General features: G+C 48.5%; 1 protein-coding gene across 7 annotated transcripts in view; it reads left to right on the forward strand.

Annotated features, from left to right (window-relative positions):
* Positions 1-23677, forward strand: part of HDAC7 (histone deacetylase 7) — a 1864336-nt gene that overhangs the window by 1410700 nt on the left and 429959 nt on the right. Inside the window, exon 1 of one of the 7 annotated variants that reach the window (XM_069653191.1) lies at positions 8733-9482. The exons of 5 other annotated variants lie outside the window; for them this stretch is intronic. In XM_069653191.1, coding sequence (XP_069509292.1) covers positions 9371-9482 — 112 coding nt within the window. In that variant the 5' untranslated portion in view covers positions 8733-9370. Of the gene's footprint in view, positions 1-8732; positions 9483-9682; positions 9763-23677 lie in introns of those variants that run through there. One more of the 7 variants, XM_069653193.1, reaches the window with a different exon arrangement.

The following is a 23677-nucleotide window of genomic DNA, read 5'->3' on the forward strand; positions in this document are numbered from 1 at the left end:
ATATGCAAATACTAACAGCAGGGAAAGGAGTCAATGAAATGGAGCAATATCTAAAGAAATTTCCTAGTAAAAAAATGAAAATTGGTTTTATGAGATTTCGCATGAACGTGCTGTTGACTAATGAAATAATAAGCTCAAGAGCTAGACAATTGCTTGTTGATGGATTGTGTAGGTTCTGCAAAGACAAGGGTGAGCTAAAAACCCTACGTCATCTCATGACTGAATGCTGTGAACTAGCAACTAAAAGGGAAATGTATTTTAAAGATTTTGTTTATAATGTATGGTTACTGAGGGACATTTTATGGATGAAAATGCTACATGAAGAATCAATGACCTTGAGAATAAGAGTTTTGGCATTCATAGAACAGGTGTGCGAAATAGAATAAAATTCGCTCAAATTGTATCATGATTGTATTAATGAACTGATGTTGAAAATGTATTATGTATTGTATAATAATTAACTGTGAATTGTTAATTGTTAATTGCAAACTGTAAATTATGGATTCAGGAGATTTTAAAGTCATGAAATGTTTCTTATTTTAAAATTTTGTAAATGTTTGAAAAAAACTAAAACAAATAAAGTTTAAAAAAAAAGAACCTTACTGTCCATGGTTTCCTTGGAACTGGTACTTCAATAGGAGCTATTCTTCAGATGGGTGCTGGACAGAACCCCACTGCGGCTCTCTGCTGGTTTATTTGCTCATCATATGTCACATATTTCAGTGTGAACATTCCTGGTACCTCGAAATGGGCGGTTGGAGTGCAGGCTTTACTTGGGACCTCCTCTACACCCTATAGGGGAGGTGTACTCTCTGGGCACAAAGTTCCAACAATTGTCACCTGGTGTGTCAAAATGATTGCCGCTCTGCAGTAGCACAGATATGAGTATTGGCAGAAACGCCTACTTAGCTCCACACTACTACTAAACCAGCAGTGATCTGAATCATAAAGGTGAACAAGGCCCAACCTGAACAGTATATCACATTGCCTCTTAGGATAGTCCAGGCTGAGGTCTGGCTATATTCTCAGAAGGGATGGAGCTGGCACAGTAGTGAACCAAAACGATAACACAGTGACCACAAAAAAGAATGTCCAATCAAAGTTGTAGAAAAATAGTAACATTTAATTAAACTAAGAAATAGCACAAACTGATAAAAGCACAAACACATCACCCCTGTTGGAGAGAACAGCAAGAATGCAGACTTTGTACTGAAGGGTGCTCTGGGTCTTGAAGTCATGGGTGGAGAGGCAATCCGTTCAGCAGCAACGTCTGAATGAAGAATGTCTTTTGGAGAAAAGTAGAATGTCGAGTCTTACAAGTCACTAGGGTGCCTAACAACAGGTTAGGGTGTCACGGCCCCTATAAATATCTTGTAGTCTTGTTCTTGCAGCTTAAAAGTGTCAAGTCTGGCTTCAAGGTATTTTCTGCAGCTGTGATGCGGTGTTTGGTTGGTGAGCTGTGCGAGTCTGTCCAAAACACTCTGCGTTTCACAAGCAGCAAAGCTACAAGGCATGAATAAGCCTGGAACAGAGAGTTCTTTTCTGGATTAATGTAGCTCACAAGCGGTTGGAGGTGGGACTATATTATGGGGAGGCATATATTATCAAGACATGGTCCCATCCCTCCTCGTTTCTGTATGAGGGACATCATAGAACCAAAGGCAGAGGAGATAAGGTCTTTTTTAATGGGGGGGGTCCTTCCAACCCCTGTTTTTTACCCCTTAAACCCCATTATAATTAAAATAAAACCTTTACCTTTGAAAAAAATGCATTCAATGCTTTTTTCCAATTGATTTTTTCGATGCTTTGGCATTCAATGCTTTGTATTCGATGCAATGACTGGATACCAAGTTGAATTTGCAATAAAGCAAATCTTCAGACCAAGATCACATTGTAAAAAGAATTATAAACAAATGCACTTGTATGTTTTGTAATAGATCAAAAACAGTAAAAATAGACAAGAGAGAACATTGTGTCCCTCTCTAGATGCAAAAACCCACCTAATGTGCTACCAGCACCAGAGAGTAGACAACATAAAAAAAGGACTCAAAGGCAGTTGGCCAAAAGCAAATGAAATGCTGTTAGAAATGACACCTACACACTTGTATGATGGCTCTGCATCAATTTGTATTGCATGAGCAAAGTTCATTTAGACTAGTATTGGGATAGATCCATCCAAGTGAGCTTCTCTCCCATGAACATACATGCGAAGGAGTACATCAATGTAGTCCAGGTGTCGCCTACTCGAGTTTCGGCTGGGGACGGCAAACAGCTTCGAGGGCCCAGCTTTCTTCAGGGCAAACAGGAATTCAAAAAAGACGGAAACACATTTGCACACTTTCTCTGTCAATGCAAGTAATGGAGAAATGAATTACAATCACTTCCATAAAAAGCCAGAGATGGTTAATCATGCAGCACTCAGAAAGGGAACACAAACCGTAAAATGCTAATGACATGCCTGTCTAAAAAAGTGTCATTTCAATTAAATGTAGACAACGTTTGTATTGAATGCAGAAAATCATTCCAAACACCATGTCTTGTGCATCACACTAACTTGCACAGGTGGGACTCTTTAACAAAAAAGTAAGTGGGGTTCTTCTATGAAGTACTACGCAGGAACATCAGGTATGTGGTAGTACGTTTATTCCATCTAGTTCCTTAGTACAGAAACACTGGACACCCATTCAGCCAGCTAACAGGCCAACTGTCACTCCTGGAACCCATAGAACATGGACCAACACTCCAGGTGACATCACACATTCTGACTCACATACAAACACTAATTACAACACATCTCCCTCCCTTCATCTACCAAAAAGAATACCAACAGTAACAAGTAGGGGACCTAGAACCGACCTCACATACTGCAGAACCCATATCATTTTGATCTAAAGCTCAGACATTGTGCACAACCACGAAAGAGCCAATGCGCGGCCAATGTACGGGAAAAGTGGAACACGGGAACATGTATGCCCAGAATGGAATGAAACCCAAAAATGCCCCAACGGCAAAACACCCCTACCTGCAAACTACCCGAAACATCGTGACACACTAACTGACCTCATGCCACTTCTGCATGCACCTCAACCACACCATGCTCCTCACACATCCCCCCTACAAAACCGCAACTGCACAAACATACAAGCATCAGCCCTCAGCCTGCCGCAACCAACAGCCCACCACTGAACCGCTACAAAACATACACACACCCTACACAACCCAGAATCCTGCTCACACACTAAAAATATACCAACACCATCGCGACCACAACTGACCAAAACCCCAGGAACAACACACACCTCTCAGCCCCTAACCAGCGGATGCCACCGCTACCCCGGGGTACACTTCCACACAATCCACATGGTGCCCTGCTGCCCCAAACAGGGCCAAAGCTCTATATCAATAGCAGATATGCCACCCATTGAACAACCCAATACATGTCCATGCACCTAACAGCAGCAACCCACTGTGACCGCCACACCTGGCTGTACCCAACAGTCCCTAAACCAGCGCTGTAACTGACAGCAACCGATAGACCGCAACTGACAGTCATAACCATGGCTGTAACCAACAGCCCCAAACCCGCTGTAACCAACAGCAACAAACCAACTGCAACCAATAACAACCCTACCATGCACCTCACACGGCCTCATACCAACCAACTACAACCAAACTTCCAACCTACTGTGCCCAAGAACAAAATCATACCAACACCACTGTGCACCCCAAACCCCACATGCAACTGGCTGCAGCCAACATCCCCTAACTTGCTCCGGAAACAACAGCCCGGACCGACCGTAACAAACCATCATACACCCCATATGAATGCAGGCCGCACCAAAAGCCCCTAACCTGCTATAACTGACAGCAACCGATAGACCATTACCGACAGAAATAACCATGGCTGTAACTAACAGCCCCCATACCCACTGTAACCAACAGCACCCAAGCACTGCAACACACTTAACCTGCGCCGTAACCGGCAGCAACCAATAGACCGTAACCAACAGTTAAAACCATGGCTGTAACCATATACCATAACCGACAGAAATAACCACGGCTGTAACCAACAGCCCCTAACCTGCGCTGTAACCGACAGCAACGGATAGACCGCACCTGACAGTAATAACCATGTCTGCAACCAACAGCCCCCCAAATCTGCTGTAACCGACAGCAACCGATAGACTGTAATCAACAGTCATACCCATGGCTTTAGCCAACAACCCCCAAACCTGCTGTAACCAACAGCAACCACCCGACCGCTACAACAATAGACCCTGGCCGTAACCAACAGCTCCAATGAACACACTACACCATAGCCACGACAACACACACACACATCCACCCCAAACCATCAGCAGTTCACACGGCCCGACCCCAACCACAACTATACCCAACAACTGAATCATACAACACTACCGTGCGTCCCAAGCATCACATGCACCAGGCTGCAACCAACAGCCCCTAACCTGCTCTGTAAGCTGACAGCAACCGATAGACCGTAACCAAAAGTAATAACCACGGCTGTAACCAACAGCCCCAAAACCTGCTGTAACCAATAGCAACCAACCGACTGCAACCATAATAAACCATGGCTGTAAACAACAGCCCCACTGAACACACTGCACAACACCCACGACATCACCCACACACACACACCTACACCCCAAACCATCAACAGGTACCATGCACTTCACACAGCCCTAAACCAACCAATCAACTGTAACCAAGACCTCACTCCCAACACTAACTATAACCCCTCGGGACCCGCCCAGCCACCCCGGAAATAGACATCACCTAACTGCCCCGATTCCACACCACGGACACCATGAAGCAACACCAGTGCCATACCTAACAGCAACATCTCACTGCACAACCTTCCAATACCCATACTCCAGAGCCCACCTGGCCGCTCAGCATAAAACAGCGCCATACTGCCTGTACCAAAAAAACAGTAACTCCACCAAGGCCCGCACGACAACTCTGAATGTAGAGCAGCACCCAACTTCCCAAAACAAAGGTACACGCAACCCGAGAGTCCGCCCGGCCACTCACAAACTCAGACCCATGCCAAGAATACCCATAACCAAACACCCCACCACCGATCCCAGATCAATCAGAGCCCAACCGGCCATTCTTAAAATTACCAGGGGAGATTCCTCTACGAATGCACATAGAACACCACAAAACAAACAGATAACCCTGGAAAGAAGAATAAAGAAAGAGCCCCTGTGAAATGTCCCAGCGTGAAAGTCCAGCGCCAATCCCGCACCCTCATGTCCAAAGTAAGAACGATGCAGCTCCAACCACACAATCACCCCCCTGCAAAAGGGAAACAACAACACAGTGACAACCCCAGATGCAAGAACACTGCACCCACGAATCCACAGCACCACCCAAAGCATGTCCTAAACAACAGGCCACAGACACAAACACAACATTTCATAAACCACAAAGCAGGCCTTGACTGCTAACATTGACCCAGCGCCCAACCCCATGATATGTACTATCCCCAAAGCCACAACACATAGACAGCAAACTTAACAGGCCTCACCGACACCTACTGTCTTTAGTCTTCAGTCCTAGAGAGGGCCTTCATGTGCACGTATGCGCCTCATGAATCAGGATCCAGCTCCCTCAAGCTCTCTGCTGCACTGCGGCCCAGGTTGCCAAACCCTTGGCGGTACAACCATCCATTGGCACCCACAAAACAAATGCCCTCCCTCGCCGGCACAAATTCTTTCAGTATATTGTGTTACACTAATACCCCAGTCCAGTGTGTGGGGTTTTCCTGCGCCTTTCAGTATGCCTCCCTCGCCGGCACACCACCACGATCATCTGCAGTTTTCGTCTGGCAAATGTCCTCCCTCACCGGCACACCACTACGATCATCCACAGTTTTCGTCTGCTCCGGAGGCCACTCGCCGCCTCTTTCCACACACTTTGCCACTGCGCCATCCCTCATCTTCACCTACACGAGCTTCAGCTACGGAACCCGCTGCCGTAACAGATGTCCCAAACGCCCCAGCTGATTGTGCTCCAGTGACATGCGGGAACTGCCACCTTTCCCATCCGTTTTTCCAAGCATGCCTCCCCGCGCACATGGCACCCACGCTGCATTCCAATGGAACGTCGCCATCCACAGCTACGCTGTGTTTCAGTTGGCAATACTGTGACGCGACTCCCACAACCTGTGACATCATCATACAGTTCCTAGGCACAAGAGAGTAAACTCCACCTCCAGCTGCGTCCCCGCCGTCCGACCTGACCTGCAGCTGCCCTCCCCAAAAGACGTCCCGCAGACTCCACGCTTGAACCACTTGACCTTGCCCCAATTCGCAGGTCGTCGACAGAGACACCAGCTGCATGGTTATGCTCTTCTCGGTTGCTCCTCTTCACTCCCTTCACTGCAGAGCTGTCAACCGCAACCCCAGCATGTACCGCAGTACCCACTCCTCTGACCAGAGCGATCCTCAGTGGGCAACCAAATCCGTGCCGGTCCTCCACTTGACCGGCCCCACCGCTGCCCGGAATAGATTCACCGGCGCAGCAGCTGATAGCGGGCCACCTGAGCTCGCCACGAACCCTGCGTCCCCTTAGCACTCACAGATCCACAGACATCTGGAACGGCGGTGGCCAGTCCCTGCTGACCTCTCCTCTCCTGCAACTTGGTTCCTTCTGGCCCACGCCACCCGGTGAACAGGCCCGACCAGACTTCTGACACCACCAGTTATTCGTTATTCGCCTGCAATGCCCAATAGCAGGCAAGGCCAGCACTGCCTGTCTGGACAGCTGCTCTCCCGGGCCCAGACCGCCGCCTTGGACCTACCCTTGCACTGCCCGCAGTACGTCTCCACGGCCGCCCTCACTGATCCTCAACCCTGTTGGCAACTGCTCCTGCCCCGCCTGGCCTGCAGGGTAGCTCTGGCCCAACTCCTCTGGTCCTGGGCAGGCTGGTCCCTCCCCAGATGGCTGTAGTTCAGGGAGGGCAGTGTACTGTACTTCCTCCCACCCCCTCCCAGCAGCAAAGACCTCCTTGTCGCCAGTGACATAAAATAAGTGGGGTTCTTCTAAGAAGTACTACGCAGGAACATCAGTTATGTGGTAGTAAGTTTATTCAATCCAAGTTCCTAAAACAGAAACACTGGACGTCCATCCAGCCAGCTAACAGGCCAACTGTCACTCCTGGAACCCATAGAACACTGACCCACACCAACACTCCAGGTGACATCACACATTCTGCCTCACATACAAACACTAATTACAACAGCCTTCTTTGTCTTTGCCTCTCTGGACAAAACTTGTCATGGCAAAGAATGGTGTTTAACAGGTCTTCCTTAGGCAATTTGGAGTGAGGCTATTTCCTGGCCATTTGACACCCACATCTACCCCGGCAATTCTTGCAAGACTCTGGGTATCTGAGCTAACAGGTACTTAATGTATGGGTGGAAGCCTTGCAGGGTACAGAGTGTTTGCAGAATTTGGGCCTGATGTCTGGAGGGACAATGGGCCTCGTTCCGAGTTCGGAGGTGCGGGAAGGAACTGGTGCTAATTCCGTTACCACCACTTCTTTTGGAGGTAACCGAATGACCTACATTTTTCCTGCAACACCACACTACAAGTTTTGGTGGGATTCGTCTTGTCTCTGTTGCTGGCCGAGCCGACTACTGGGACAATTTAAGCCAAGTCTGTCAAAGGCTTGAAAGCTTCTTTGATTATAGGGAGCTTCTAGAATCTAGACACTGGAAATATGTCCCTAAAATTCCCCCCACTAATCTGACCCCGCCTTTGTATCACGTCTACTGTGTCACACAGAATACATTATGGAACTTGTCCAATTTGGACCTTGGAAATTGTGGAAATCTTGCCCTATGATTTCTCTTTAGCTTGTAAGCTGGTTGAATACTGGGATATGGTGGCATTAACTGGGGCATATAATCACTCAGCTTGACGTGTGAGATTGGGCATAGCCTATGGGTTTGGTTGTGGCATGCAAGTTTGGTATCAATGCCTACTCCTGTCGGGAATTAGTGATGGTGGGCAGGTTTGGTTTCGCCCGGCATTTGTTTGGAATACTTGGGCATTTCTGGCCATTTGAGTCGTCGTCGGTCCTTTGGACCTAGGCATAGGAGAGCGCACCAGGTCGATGCCGGAAGTACCTGTGAGCGCGGGGGTTGGCCCCTAGGCACCTGATAGCCTGCTTGGTACACAGGGCTGCAAGCAAGACTAACATGCCCAGCTCTAATGGCTTTGGCCATGCCTTTCTTTAGGTAACCATCACATCCGCAAAATAGAAACGTTGTAATGAAAACTGCAACTTTTTTATAAGTGTGTGCAAGTGCTGAAGCGATGGCAAAAATGTGGTGCGCGCTGCCTGTGGCGGCTGGCTGGACTACGACGCAGGTACAGGCAGCGGGGTCGAAAAAAGAACGGATGCAGCAGGGAAGAGCGTGCTGAGGGCAGACAGGCAAGAGCGCGAGGCGGCTGGCAGGGAAGGATTTAGGGAGAACGAAAGAAAAGCGCTGGGAAGGCAGGGAGGGAGGCAAGCAGGCCGAGGCGGGGCTCCTCCCTCCCCCTCTTGTCTGCTGCCTGAGTGGCTCCCGCCCCCACCAATCAACGGGGCCGCTGCCCGCTAACAATGCAGCTTCTCTCTGAGTGTAACTGACTTCTGGCACTGGGCTATTTTTGGCCGACTCCGCCCCCTGCGAGCTATTTCTGTTCAGAATCAGGGCTGGGGGCACTGGGGCTGTAGGCTGTTGTGCGGGGGTAGGGCAGGCAGGCAGGAGGCCAGCACAGGTGGATACCGGGAAGGAGGAGGAGGGGGAGAGGGGTGCTGCAGAGGGTTGAGGCTGAAGGCTGCACTCCCTGTGTGCAGAAGTTGCAGAGAGCCCCGCGCGAGTTCCTGCAGAGTCTTGCAAAGTCCCGCGAAGCTCTGCACGGAGGAGCCCGGAGCTGGAGGAGATGCACATCGCCACAGTCACTTCCTGGACCCGCGCGAGCCCCTGATCCCGGAGGCTGGGAGCCGAAGAAAGTGCCCCCGCTTCTGCACGACCTAGGCTGGAGCCTCCCTGCGAACGGGCCGGCCGATGCGGAGTCTCCGAGGCGACTTTAAAGGCTGCACGGGTCGGGGACCGGGCACCCTCGGCGCAGGGGTTGCGGCTTGTGCGCAGAGCGGGGCCGATCTGGAGGCGATTGGCACGGCCGGGTCACTGCACGGATCATCCAGGGGCACGGTTACCGATCGATCTGCGGAGGAGCGCACAGTGACGGGCGACCTCGGCATGCGCCTGCCCCCGGGCACCAGCGGCTGAGCGGCCGCTGCGGATGAGCACATCGCCCGGCAAGGCGGGACTGGGTGCAGCGCTTCTCAATGCCCGGATTACAGCAAATGTTAAACACCATTTACGAGGCCGATTCCTTTTTCTCTGTCGATGGCATCCGAGGGAGGGAGAGCGTGAGGCCGGCAGCGCACGGAAGCCCAGGTAAGCAGGCATGTCACAATAACGCGTTGCTGTTGCATTGTACGCCTTCAGGAAGGAATGTAAAAAAACAAAAAAAACACGCTGTGTAGAAGCACTGTCAGGAAATATGTATCTTTTACAGCTCAGCCTTGGCCTCAGAAATAAATAGCGCCTCTGCCGGGCTGTGTTCCCTCCTCTGATACTCGCCAGCAGGCACAGCAACACACCGGGTGGCCGGGTATGCGCCGGGATTCCATCTGTGGACCACTAGTTGCAGGGCGTTTTCTGAAGCAGACCGCAGGTGCCTTAATCCACTGAGCTATCTTGTCTTGTTACAGGTAACATCACTAAATGAAATGGACCCTCTCACCCTCGTGTTATCTTCCCGTGTCTGCAGTGTAGAAGACCCATTAAGCACTCGCAGGCACATCTAGTAATAGGCTACAGTAGCAGAGCCCATCACCTGGAACTCCGCAGGGGGCGTTCTTGACCTCCCACTATGACTGATATGCGTGTGACTGGGACACCCCCACTTGCCTTAAAGAGGTTACGGCTTGCTGCCTAGCCTTCCCAATAGGGCGTCCGTGTGCCCCTTAGCCATGCCGGTCCGTTGACCGCCCCCATCTCCGCCCCCTCCACCCGTGGACCCGGTCCGCCTCTGCAGCTATGCGGACTGGGCGTGTGCGGGCAGTGGTGTTGAGGCGCTGTCGGTGTTGCCATGCCTCGCCACTGAGTGCAACCAGCAGGCCAGTCCCACCATTAGCTGGACTGCCGCGGAAACCACAGGGCATGCTCACCACTGCAAAACCGCAGCGATGTCAATGACACATCTCAGTAGGCTAATGCACGCGCTGCAGAGAGCTGTATGCACTGATGAAACGGCCCGAGGGCCTTTCCAGTCTGTTGCAATAAACATCCACGCGAGGGGAGGTTGTTGCATCGGTGCATCAAGGCTTCGGCGAGGGGGCGCTATTTAAAAGATCAGCTGTTTAATGCATCATTCTGATTAGAAAGTGGCGCCGTGTTGTCTGCGCTGTGCCCCAGGAAGCATGAATTCTTTGGTAGAGCTTGGTCGAGGGGAGTTTTCACCCATACCCCCCGCTGCTGCTGTCCACATTTGAGATCAATAATTGGGAAATTGCTCCTTTTTTGACCCTCTCTGGGACAGTACCTCATTTATATAGCCTCGTCCTCGAGGCACTATATAAACACTGCTATTATTATATTGGGCCCGTGTACCAAATGATGGCCCAAAGCAACCTCTTACCAAGAGCAACCTGCCATTCAGCGATCGCTGGGAGTTTAAGGGCTTCTTGGCGCTACAGGTAGACAGAACATGGTTAAGAGGGGATCCGTATCTTGAGTGCCCGAGGCGCACGTGAGGTTAACATTATGCTTCTACAATCCTCAGCCAAGAGGCATGGGAACCTCAGTCTCTCATTTTGTATATGGTTTGCGTGGCTGCAGTTTCAACGCATGTTCCCTTGACCCATTGTCACGACTTGTAGACTGCCTTCCAGGGTACCCGCCCCTCGTTCCTCTGGAGCTCGCGAGAGATGCCGCTTGTCCTGGGCACAGGCACGCCCATCTTGCCTGCCAGAATCATGGAGGGGAGTTAATAGCCAATAGCATGGTAACCTCTTCCTTCAGTGTTGCATGTTATGCTTGAAATGTGCAACTGTCGCTTCCACAGAAGCTTCGTGGCGCCTAGAAGGCCTTCACCCCTGCCCGGCCGAACTGCAGATAAGCCAAGAGACTCTGTACAGAGCGAGGCTGGGAAGCCGTTCCGTAGAGGAGCAGTCTGCCCCCGGCCAGGTCTGTCTCCATCGCTTCTCGCTGTAGTACCAAGAGGCTCCTCTGGGGGGAGCTCTAGAGGCTAGGTAACATGTAGGTGGCTCGTCGAGTGTACTCAGTATTTTGTCTCTTCTTTTCCGACAGAGATAGGCACGGAGTTGCGTGCTCTTTTCGGCCACGAGGAGTGTCTCTCGTAACGTGGTGCCGGCATTGTCCCACCGAAGTCTTCCATTCGTACATGGAGTGCCGTAGAGCGCCGCGCGTTGGCAGCGGCACTCCAGAGCGCTCAATTATGTATTGGCGATGCATGAAGAGGACATGGGCGCTCGACCCTCCCAACCCGGAAACGTCTTGAGGCGATTTAGTTCTCATGGCCTCCTTCACTCGGGAGGCAGACATGCTCTGCTAGACAGCATAGCAGAACACGCACAACCTAGCACAGTAGATTCAAGTGTGGTGCACACGCTGGGCCCAATAACTGACAGCCTATGCACGTGTGCATAGCCTATAGCACGCCACCTCGTCGCCAGGTGCTGGTGCCGCAGACACACACCTCAGCCATTGAAATAGGACGTTTTTCGGGGTTTTGTTCACTGGCCGGGAGAGCACGCCTGGGCGTAGAACTCAAGTGCCGACCCTTTTTATCGTCCTCAGAGGTCCTCGGTCCAACGCAGCCGGTAGGGTGCCGGACCTCCCGCCCACGGCTCACGCACGCCACGTTAACAAGCACGCATTTTCCTTTACCCAGGCTCGCGCGAGTGATCTCCTCACATTTTAGCTCACGTGTTCTTAGAAGAAGAAAAAATCACTTTTCTTAGAAAAGATATAGCTCAATTCATTATCACCTGCCATTACTTGTATACATACACAGAAGGCATACAAACATTCCAGAACGATCCATTACGGCAAACAATAACCCATATTTTGTAGAAATTCTTGAAACATAAGTTAACCACACTTTTTTTCAAAACAAAACTAAGGGGACAAAACACCTTTTAGACAGATCAAGAAAAAAACGGAACACGTCGAAATTTGAAAAGATTCAATAAATCGCACGTATTTATTTCTAAATATTTCTTGTACCCTGGCTCAGTCAAAATGATTTGAAAACTTTGACAGCACAAGGGCACAATAGTGTGTGTACATATAGGTCTCCTATTCTATTGATTATTTTCGTCGTGTGGTTTATTTTCTATTAGAAAACATTATTATTTCTTACCAACCAGTTTCGGCTTTATGGGTCTAGCTCATTTATTTAGCCCATCCTTCTTCAGGTCAATTCGTTCAGATTTGTGTCGGTTCTGTACAGTTCATATTTTCTTTGCAAAATATTAATGTCTCATTTAATTGGCTTAATGGTGATTGGGCCTCATTCCAAGGTTGGCGTTAAGGGGTTAACAGCGCCAGTAAAGGTGCCAGAGCTGTCATCCCCTTACCGCCCTATTACGAGTATGCTTGCGGGACCCGGGCCCGTTGTTAGCACCCTCCCCATTCACATTGAGCCCTATAGGGGCTCAAATGGGAACGGGGATGGACCGGGTCCGGGTTCCCTGAATGGGGAAATACCGGGCCATCTAAGGCTGGAATGGCCCGGTACTTCCCCATTCAGGGAACCCGGACCCGATACCCGGAATGGAGGTAGCCATGCCGCAAATTGCGGCATGGTTACCTCCAAGGTCGTAATGACCCCCAATGTATGTATTTAATGCAGAACCATTTCCTCTATATCTATCATTTGTGAGTTTCGTCTACGCAGCACATGCTTTATCTCAGGAAAGAACATTTACTTTAAACTCTTAGCCATATACAAGGCATTAGGTGAGACACTGACAGGTAATGAAACACCAACCTAACCTGTCATCCAGGTTCCTAATGTTCAGACCCCATAAAGGGACGGCATTTCGCAGCACTTTCAGTTTAAAGGCCGATTTAACGTGTAGGTCAAGTTAAAGTGCATAGCTGTTGTAGAGCGGGAACTGGGGCTGTGCACCCCACATTTCAAGTGAAGTAGCCTCATGATCGCCCCGGGAGGATAGCTCAGCGGCAACGCACTCGCTTTGGAAACAAGATGACACGAAGCAACGCAGGTTCGATCCCCGGGTCCGCGCTTAGAAACCGCTGGGTATTAAGCGCGTTATAAATACGCAACTAAGACATATTCCTGTAACAGCGCCTCGATGCCTCGTGCTGTGTGAGTGCTTTAAAAATGCAAATAAATAAATGATTGCTCTGAAGTGACCGCATTGGAATAGGCAGTGTCTATTAACCGCTTAGATTTGCGGCTGAAGGGAGATGTCGACAGCTACAGTGACAACTCGAGGGACTGGCGCATTCACCACCAGATTTAATTAGTCGGATCTACCTTTGACGCTGAATGATAAAATGGAGATGACTGACCGTAGCCTCTCTTTTAATGCATTCAGACACCCCTGGTGGTCAAACTGATGGCTGTTTATGGGACACCTGTAGGTAAAACAGTGTTGTCTCCAGGTAAAATCTGCCCGTGTTATTTATTGAATTGCTTTTTTTCAATAACGTGCCTAATACCATACCTGAGTTTGGTTTCTAAGCGCGGATCCGGGATTCAAACCTCTGTTGCTCTGCGTGATCTTGCTTCCAAGACCAGCGCGTTGGCTCTCTGCTAAAATTTAAAGTTTTCACCAGTCCAAAACTCTTACACGCAAACAATCCATATTTTTCTCATCTTTCCTGAATGTGTCACGTTTTTGTGACCCTGGGCTTCCAACTCCCCATCAGATGCCACCATTTCTGTGGTTGGTATAGGAAGCTCCTCTAGGGGGGGGGTATGCCGAGTTCGGCCACCATTCACTCTTGCGTGTACTGGTCCCTATGCTTTCAGTTCGTCCATTTGGCACTGCAGAGGCTCGCCGCCCTACTAGTTCCGGTGCAATTCTTTATCCGTGGGCATATGAATGTACAGGTATCCCACGCTCTGTGTGGCCCATTCGCAGGCACCTACGCCGCACTCTGGTTTAGAGGCAGGTACATCTCCACGGTGAGCAGTACATTCATTGACACCTTGCCTGGTCTTCATCTGGTCCTTTTGAGCAATTTTTGTCACTTAGGACATGCCAAGCCCTTCATCACTTTACTCACCTTTATTAGTATTGACACGCCGCTTACATCAGTACGCCACCCTCGAAATTAACAACCTGACAGTGTTGGAGGAGGAATAAGCAAGGTTGAACTAATATGGTTTAATTCCATGGCATGGAATACACTCTCCCCATGTCATTTCCTGCCCCAAACGTATCCAATAAGAAGCATTTTGGGGCCCTAGTATATGCGAGACCTGGCATTTCCCAGGATCTGGTTTGACTCGGGGCGTGTTGTTATCCAGGGTCTGATGTTGCTGGGGTTTGGTACACCTTGGTATCTCATGCTCCCGGTGTCTTGTCTTGTATTGCGGGTGAGGATTTTGTCCGGGGTCACGCTCACTTGGCCTACTGTTAGCTCTGGGGTCTGGGCCATGGTGTTCTCATGTATGCATTTATCCTCGCAGTTAATGTGGCAGGGGCTTATGTGTTCAGTAAGTGAGACCAGGTTGCCTTCATCCAAGGCGGCATGCCACTTTAGGGTCTTTCCTCCTCGCAGCATCAGGCGTCTAACGAGCAAATGGTAGGCGCGAGAGGGACAGGTCGCATGGCGTTCCAATCAAAATGCTTTGAGTTGATTGGATTTTTGAGAGACCTGTAGCTCGTGCATCACGTGGAGGTCTGAACTCTTTCAAAGAGGTATCTGTGCCTTCGCTCTGTGGCCATGTGATGGCTGAGCTCATGGAGGGGATGTAACAATTTCTCCAGAAAGGCTGCTGACTCCCCCAAAATCAGCCACTCCGTCCTACTTGCCAGTTGCCGGGTGAGATCTCTACCCTTCTGAGGGTAGATGCTCTGCTAAGTTTAAACTATTGCCCTTGAACGCCCTGTATATTCGCTCACTCTTGTGGGCTTATTATATAACTGCATGCTGGGTGTTGGGCAAGCGCTGATCTGGGTGGATTTCTGTATGGTAACGATGCATGGATCTAGGATCTGAGATAATCCAGACCCAGTGCTGCCAATAACACCCTGAAAATGCCCACACAGGGGCTCTTTTGTTGAAATCACAGTTGTGCATAGAGCCCCCACGCCACCATTTTTGGACTTCTACGTTTATCTACAGGCCCTTTCTTCGGCTATGGAGTGTGGTCGACTCTGATGCATGCACTGGCTGTGGGGACTCCCTGTAAGGCACGACGAGAGAGACAAGCCAAGTCCAATTTCTGGACACTTAGAGCCAGAACATTCCAAATGGAGACATCTCTGTGACACTGATAGGCGGCATTATCTACAGCACAGAAGACAGGTAACACTGATCATCTGTCCACACACAGTGCTATTTTGAGCACCACTTATCTGTGGGTTCATTTTCAATTAAAGCAGTCACCCAAGCATGACAAATCATAGAATCCGAGGTCCAGAGCTCAATTATTGAGAGAGTCACGAATACAAAAGAGTATAAGTAGTGGAGCATAGTACAGCACCCACTATTGTCCTGAAGAAGGGTGGAGCACCAAAGGACCACAGCGAAGGGCTCATATATTCCGGCAGAAACACGTGTCAACGACCTTTTCTTGTTCAGCAATAGACAGGCTGTCAAAAAACAATTAGGTCTACTAGAACATGGTAGTCAAATTGTTAGTATAAAGCCCTGATCAACGCAAAGGGTTTATAAATATATAATGTTTGCAATCGGTTATTGCAGTGAGAGTGAGTGGGATTGGTGATGCATGATTAGTCTGGTGTGTATGTACCCGTGCAGAAGTTGAATAAACACTACAGTGACCTGAAGATGTTTTCCTAATGTTTTATATTGTGGTACGGTGGTAATTTATATTAAAGTATTTATTCATCAAAGAGTGAAGTTGTGTGATTAGAAGTTTACTAATCAGTTCTGTCTATCACTTGTTGGTCTTGATCTTTTTTGTTACCGTTTCATACATGTGGTGCAGAAGTTTATTTGCACTTCATGAGGAACTGAGACTTGCTCAAAGGGCTGTTGCATCCTTTGCTCCTTAAACATGTTGCGGACCCGCAGGAATACTGCTGAGCAGCAAGACGATGGCATGATGTCCAAGAGAGGTTTAGGATTAGAAAATGGATTGGAAATGCCTGAAAAAAGAGGTTGGTCTTCGGGAGAAATGTCGAGGGAAGGTCATCTCCCAACAGTCTGGGTGCAGGAGGTACCAGTGGAAGAGGGAGAAGTTGGAAACGCCCTAACCCAGGGACAGAGTGTCCCATGACAGCCTTTTTGACCGAGACCCATAATATATGATTGAGGAGCGGCGTGGCTTTGAGGGGAGTCTATAATGGAGGTGAAGGCACAAAAAGAGCCTCTGATGTTCAGCATGAGCCCTATGTGGGACCCTCATCCAAGGGTCTATGGGAAAAAACACCCATACATTTGAAGGCGCTGCCATGACACCTCAGGTCAGGTGTGAGCAACATGGTATCGGACAGGGTCTACAGCCCTCTTTTCTCCGTCCAGACATACTATGCTGGACTCAGCTTGGTACAGCTGCAGATAAAGCGAACAGAAGCCTGCATGGGTCCCGATCTGCCATGGTGGACTCATGCCTAGGACAAGGCATGCTTTGTGGTGTGCAAATCTTGGCTCAGCCTGCCAGGGGCGAGACATGGACAAGACCTGTCTTATTGTAGGCCATCCTAGTTCTAGGCTTTTTATGGGCAAGGAGGCATGTTTCCTGGGCCTCATCTGTCTTGGTTTCAGCTGGCCTTAGGTGAGACCAGCACTTTGGTAGATTTGGTCTGGACTGGTCTTGTGTTCAGTCTGCCTTGGGTCAGAGGTGCATTTTGCTAGACTTGCCTTGTGCCTTTTCAAAAAGACCTATTGTTGTTTTTGATCAGCCTTGGACGAGACCTTCAACATGCTAGGAATACATTTCTCTGGGCCTCCTTTGGATACTATTTCCCTTGGATGCGGCTGTCTTTCGCTAGTTGTCCTTTGTGCTTGGCCTGCTTCGGGCATGACTTGCTGTAGGCTTGGCCTGCTTTGGATATGTCCCCTGGACGAGAGTTCCTTTCGCTAGTCCTTTGTGCTTGGCCTGCTTTGGGCAAAACTTGCTGTAGGCTTGGCCTTCCTTTGATATAATGTCCCTTGGGCAAGACTTCCTTTCGCTAGTTCTTCTTTGTGCTTGGCATGCTTTGGGCAAGTCTTGCTGTAGGCTTGGCCTTCTTTGGGCATGATGTCCCTTCAACAAGACTTCCTTTCGCTACTTCTTCTTTGTGCTTGGCCTGCTTTGTACAAGACTTGCCGTAGGCTTGGCCTGCTTTTGATACAATGTCCCCTGGATGAGAGTTCCTTTCGATAGTCCTTCTTTGCGTTTGGCCCACTTTGGGCACGACTGTAGGCTTGCCATGCTTTGGATTCAATGTCCCCTAGACAAGAGCTCCTTTTGCTAGTCCTTTGTGCTTGGCCTGCTTTGTGCAAGACTTGCTGTAGGCTTGGCCTTCCTTGAATATGATGTCCCTTGGACAAGACTTTTTTTCGCTAGTTCGTTGTGCTTGGCTCGTTTTGGGCAAGACTTGCTGTAGGCTTGGCCTTCCTTGGATATGTAGTTCTTCTTTGTGCTTGGCCATCTTTGGGCAACACTTGCTTTAGGCTGGACGTGCTTCGTATGAGATCTGGCTTATTAGACCTACCACCATCTTGCCTGAGTAAATGTTGCCATTGTTGCCTTTTGCTTTGTTAGGACAGCGTTACGGTACAGAGGCCAAGAAGTGAGCTCCAGTGCCTTGCTTATGCAATGTGAACTTTGAGAACTGCAGATGTGTGCATGCGTCATTCAACCCTAGATCTATACTCTGGCATAGGTGCATCAGGGGCTGAAACTTGTGCACTTTGCACTTGCATATTTTATCACAAAGTGTTACAATAAATCTGTATGCAACTATTTTCAATGGTCGGCTACTAGGCCTTTAAGCTGGGATAGAGCCATGAGAATGAAGCTGCGATTGATCTGCTGGGACTCGCTCTTCCTCAGCCTTATTTATTTATTTATCTATTTATTTATTTATTTATTTGGATTTATAAAGCTCCCAGCGGCATTGTGGCGCTGTTACAGGATATTCACTTGGTGCATGTTATAAAGGCCCTACAGTCCTCTGAGACCCATGACTCTTCGGACACTGTGAGATTACCCTAGCCTGTGTGCCATACACATTAGCATTTAAGATGTCATAGGCCATGCATTGGTAGGACTGCTAGTTATTGGCCAATATTTTGTGTGTGTTTTCCATCATTAACAATATAAACACTGCTGTTTTTTATTGGGGATCGGGAGACCCCCTTAAAAAAATAGTAGCTGTCACACCAAGGGGGGCCCACCCAGCCCTGCAAGTTCATAATCATAATTGTAGCAGTGTTGCACAGGTAGTAAAGCTCAGTGGTAACACGCTCGTCTTGGAAGCAAGACAGCAGAGCAACACAAGTTTGAATCCCCGGTCCGCACTTCATTATTAAGCGTGTTATAAAAATACAATTATAATATAATTAACGGGCATTTAAAAAAATAATGTTTTGTAGCAATGGAAAAAATGCAAGCATTTGTATGGGGCTGTCCTAATTATTAAATGAAGTTTCAACAATTATTTTTAAAATAATATTTGTAGTCCTAAATCAGAGGGCAGTGCCTCACTGGGTTTCACCATTGTTTCTCTTTTTTTTATGGAGAAGGGATCAACGGGAGGGTGGCAAAGCCCAAGGTTGATCCAAGGTGCCAGTAAGAGTCACTGTTTACATCGCATTGGAGCCTGTTGATACCAGTGCCCCCCTTAGGCACACCATCAATAGCTCTGCTAGAGAGTCGACATTCTTTTTAGGCAGACCTACAATATGCACTTTAGGAGTGAGTGGGTGCAAATATATGAGGAAAAATAAATGTACGTTTTCAGTTCTACGGTACATTTTTGGAGGTGAAACAACTTGTCCTGTGGTTATTGGGGGCCTGGGTCGCTTCGCTGGGTGATTAGGCAAGTTATTCTGTCTTCTTTCATGTTTTTTTGGTAATTGTTTTGAAAGCGCGTGGTTATTTAAGATGTGGTCTGTTGGCGTCCTTGTGTTGCCATTTTCTAATGAAGCAGTCTTCTTCTTTCATATGAGCTATTCCCAAAGCAAGGTGGCCAGCAAAGTATTTTGCTGCTTGAAGTGGTGGCGTTGTGATATATTTGCAAAAATGCTGACTCATCTTGTCACCCCGTGAGCGCAACACAATACATACCATTGATTTGCAGAACAATGAGAGCCATCCTTGAACAGCCAATGGGCAGTTCCGTTTCTGGGATGTCTGCACAGAGACTTGATGATGAATACATGGGACCTGTGTGCAGGTACAGGAGGAGGGCTGGGCAGTGATCGCAAGTGGCATGCTATTCTAAGCTTGGGGTGCACACCTAGTCCCGAACTATGCATTTGTCACATGCATCCACCTGCGCAGATGGCAGTTTGGGGGTTTCCATAAGCGACCCATCGCCTGCAAAGCCATTTGTATATGTCCACGCCCCCTTTATGGCTGGGGATGTACACATGGAGAGAAACGCACGTGAAGTGGTAATACGGTGCATGGGCGTGTCCCTAATGGGCAACGCGTTTAGGGCTCTGAAACTAGCGCCTGGCATTGGACAGGGCAGGCCAGGGTGGCCTTTTACCGCAGATGTTCTTGAGGGCAAAACTGTGTGTGCAGAGCCGTTTCCGAGTGCAGTTCTCAACCTCCGTCCTCATGCAAATTGTGGCCATTTATATCTCCGGCGAGAGACGGCACTGGCTCTCTGCCAGTCGCGGAGGGCTCGGTGTATCATGGCGAGAGCTCGGTGATACCATCAGCTGTTTTTGTAGAAGCTCGTGCAACTTGTGTAATTTGTGCCGAGTGTTGTCAGAGGATGTTTTTAAGAGCCATGCTGGTTTTCATGATGCTGGGCACATTACGTGTCCCCCCACTTTTTGGTTGCATTTCTGTGTGGCTAAAGGATGTAATTAACAGTGCGGCTCCCACGTCTGTAACAAGGATGCTTTCCATTGGGTGATTGCAAATTAACGATATCCTTATTTTTACGGGCACTATCTTCAGATGGCAAGTTAATGTGCACTTTTGTGTGTCACTCCCAGTGCTCCAGATAAGATTTTGAACTGGGGGTATTTTACACACTATTTTAAAAAGTTGGGAGTCAAATGATTTTTTAGGGAGTAAAAATGTCAATCGGATTAGTTTATAAGCGAGTAAAAATATGTTTTAACTGTATAACGGGAATGTTTTTGGAATCATTATTCCTTTGCACATAGCTGTTCATACACATTAAAAGATACATGTTTATTTCTTCTGATCAGGCAGTTATAGTAGTAATTGCCTCCTGAGGTTCAGCGCGCACTACTGGGCGAACACATGCATGCAGCTGTGTGGGTGAAAGAAGAGGCAACACCTCCTACGTGTTTGTTTACTATTTGGGTAGTGACAACATTGGGCGGCGGCATGTAGCCAGGCATTGCGAATGAACCACAGCACAGCGTTATCTGTGCACATTTCCGGTGTCACTATTTTTTTTGAAGATAGTTTCATTGTTTCTATTCTGGACTTTCTTTGCAAAGCTTGTGAAATCTCTCTTTGATGAAGGGGTGCCTGCCTTGGCCCAACTCATCTTGACTAAAGCACTATCTACGTGGGCTCTATCTTCAGTGGTAGGACACGCCTCCCAACGTTGCGCGTCAGCTCTGACGATGATTCTTTTCAGTGCGAGGGTCCCTTGTGTGCAACCGTTTTGAGTCTTGGCGTGTAATGACTAAGAAATGACTACATTATAGCATCCAGGAACGTTATTCGCGGTGTGCTTTCTCCATTTGTGTGCAGGTTGTGACGTGTGGCATGTAATATGTGCCCATTTTTCGCGTGCGACACATTTGAGCTGTGCCTTGGAAGGATGCAATATGCTGACAAAATCAATCCCTGCGTTATATAAATCGGGGATATTGCGCACTTTCCTTGTGTGGTACAACTTTGAGCTGCACATAATACATTTCAATGATGACTGTGTTATACTCTAAGACAAAAGATTAGAGGTTTGGCAAGATGGTGGCATTGTTTTAATTACATTTTACAAGACGATGGGATGGCTGTAGTGCCCTTCCCTTTCTTAAAGCAGCTTGGGGTATTTCTTGTCAGTGAGTTATATCTGTTCAGCCATTCAATACTTTGTAATGCGCCCTCTGTGGAAATATAGCATGATTTAGAGTAAGACGTCAGAAGTATAAAATCGACACAACATGTCTTCATGGGAGGGCAAATGATACTTGGCTGATGCACGGAGCCGGCAGGATAGGTGCTGATCGCAACTTAAATCACACATCTGTTCGAGCAAACAGGAAGCGTGGCAGTCTGGCAGATGTTATGCAGGGAAGCATTAGGACTTCTCTTAAATAGCACATTTACAATAACAGCCATTGGCAAAGGCCGTGGGGCTTGCACCTCAAAGGTAGTATTGTGCAAAAATATGCATCCAATTCGAAGGATATACATTTAAGGGTACACCTGGAAGTTGTATTTTCTCCTTGCATGCACAGTTGTCCCAGGTAATAAGGCCACATTTTTTTTGAATATGCCCATGATTTTAAGTGGCGCGGGGCAGAGCTCGCTCTTTGAGCCAGGGCGCTGCGGGAGCTCGCTCCGTCCCCCACGAGGAGCACCCAGCACGGTGTAGTGGGGACGCCTTGCTGACTGGATTCCAGTCTCCCATGAGTAGCGCCTGTCCGCTGAATGTATGGTTGGGACGCTGGGAAGGAAAGGCCTGCATGGAAGCAGGCTGCTTGCCAAAGCAGGACAGTCAGCACCTGGCTCCCAAAGGATAACTCGGTCCACATTTATGTATATGACACAGCCGTCACTTTACTGGTGCAGTGTTATCATAAATGAAATGGCCAGAAAGGCCAGTATGAATTATGTGCTCGAAGAGTTGCAGGCTTGAACCACTCTCACAGATATATCATATGTGTGTTTCTTCTTATTTTTACACAATGCTCTTTGATTTTATGCAAAGCGACGAGCAGTGTACATTGGTGCTATTTGTCATCCTCCCCTTTCTCCAAGGTGCTCATCTGGTTGATTTTGGGGTTGGCTGAAGATGTCAGGGATAAGTTAACACCCTGAGGTCTGCTTGTGGCCAGCAAATTCCCATTTAAAGTGGCCCAGACTTTAGTTTGAGAAGACTCGTTCCTCCCTAGGCAATATGTTCATACTAGTATCCCTTGTTTGTAGGGGTCTAATCGCTGTAGCTTATCATGCGACAGGCAGGCAGCAGGGGAGCATAAACCCAACAATAGCACAGTTTGGTTACACCCCCGCCCCCCATCGTTTCGGATCCTTCTAAAAGCAATGGCCATGTCCCATATGGTCATTATTAGTGTTTTGAAGAGAACAGAGACCCCGTGTTACATGTAAATGCTCTGAAAAGAATTGCATCGCACACTGAAGGAAATGAATGCACCAAACCTGCAGGAGGTACTGAATACCCACCATGCTGCATTCACATCATACAACCAGCAGAGCTCTCCCTGCATTACAATACACTATCTTTAATGCACACATCCAAAATGGCCTTCATAATACAGCACACCCATTGAACATGATGCCAACATACTGAAATCTCCTACTAGGGGACCATTAAGAGAGGAACACATTCTTGGTCCAGTAACAGGGCGGCTGTGCAAGTTAAGAGAAATACGGATTTGTCTTTCTGCAGGAATTAATATGAAAAGGGGAAGAAAAAAAAGCAGCATTTACAAAAACAAAATCATGAAAATACCGAAACTTCATTTTGGGAAGACCCAGTGGTGTAATCTTCAGCATGCCAAACTATCACCACGTGAGCCTGAATGATCATGCATTGATCAAAGGGAAATTTAGAATATGATTTTCTTCGGGTTTGGGGATCCTCTTACAAGCATTTTACATCTCCGACTCACCTTACCTCCATCTCACCCCACCTCCGACTCATCCCACCTCTGTCTCACCCCACCTCTGTCTCACCCCACCTCCATCTCACCCTACCTCCGTCTCACCCCACCTCCGACTCACCCCACCTCCGTCTTACCCCACCTCCGTCTTACCCCTCCTCCGTCTCACCCTACCTCCATCTCACCCTACCTCCGTCTCACCCCACCTCCGTCTCACCCTACCTCCGTCTCACCCCACCTCTGACTCACCCCACCTCCATCTCACCCCACCTCTGTCTCACCCCACCTCCGTCTCACCCCACCTCAGTCTCACCCCACCTCAGTCTCACCCCACTTCAGTCTCACCCCACTTCTTTCTCACCCCACCTCTGTCTCATCCCACCTCTGTCTCATCCCACCTCTTT

The sequence above is a fragment of the Ambystoma mexicanum genome, chromosome 3q (genome assembly GCF_040938575.1).
Source record: "Ambystoma mexicanum isolate Mex_15411 chromosome 3q, UKY_AmexF1_1, whole genome shotgun sequence".
In the NCBI taxonomy this organism is placed as follows: domain Eukaryota; kingdom Metazoa; phylum Chordata; class Amphibia; order Caudata; family Ambystomatidae; genus Ambystoma; species Ambystoma mexicanum.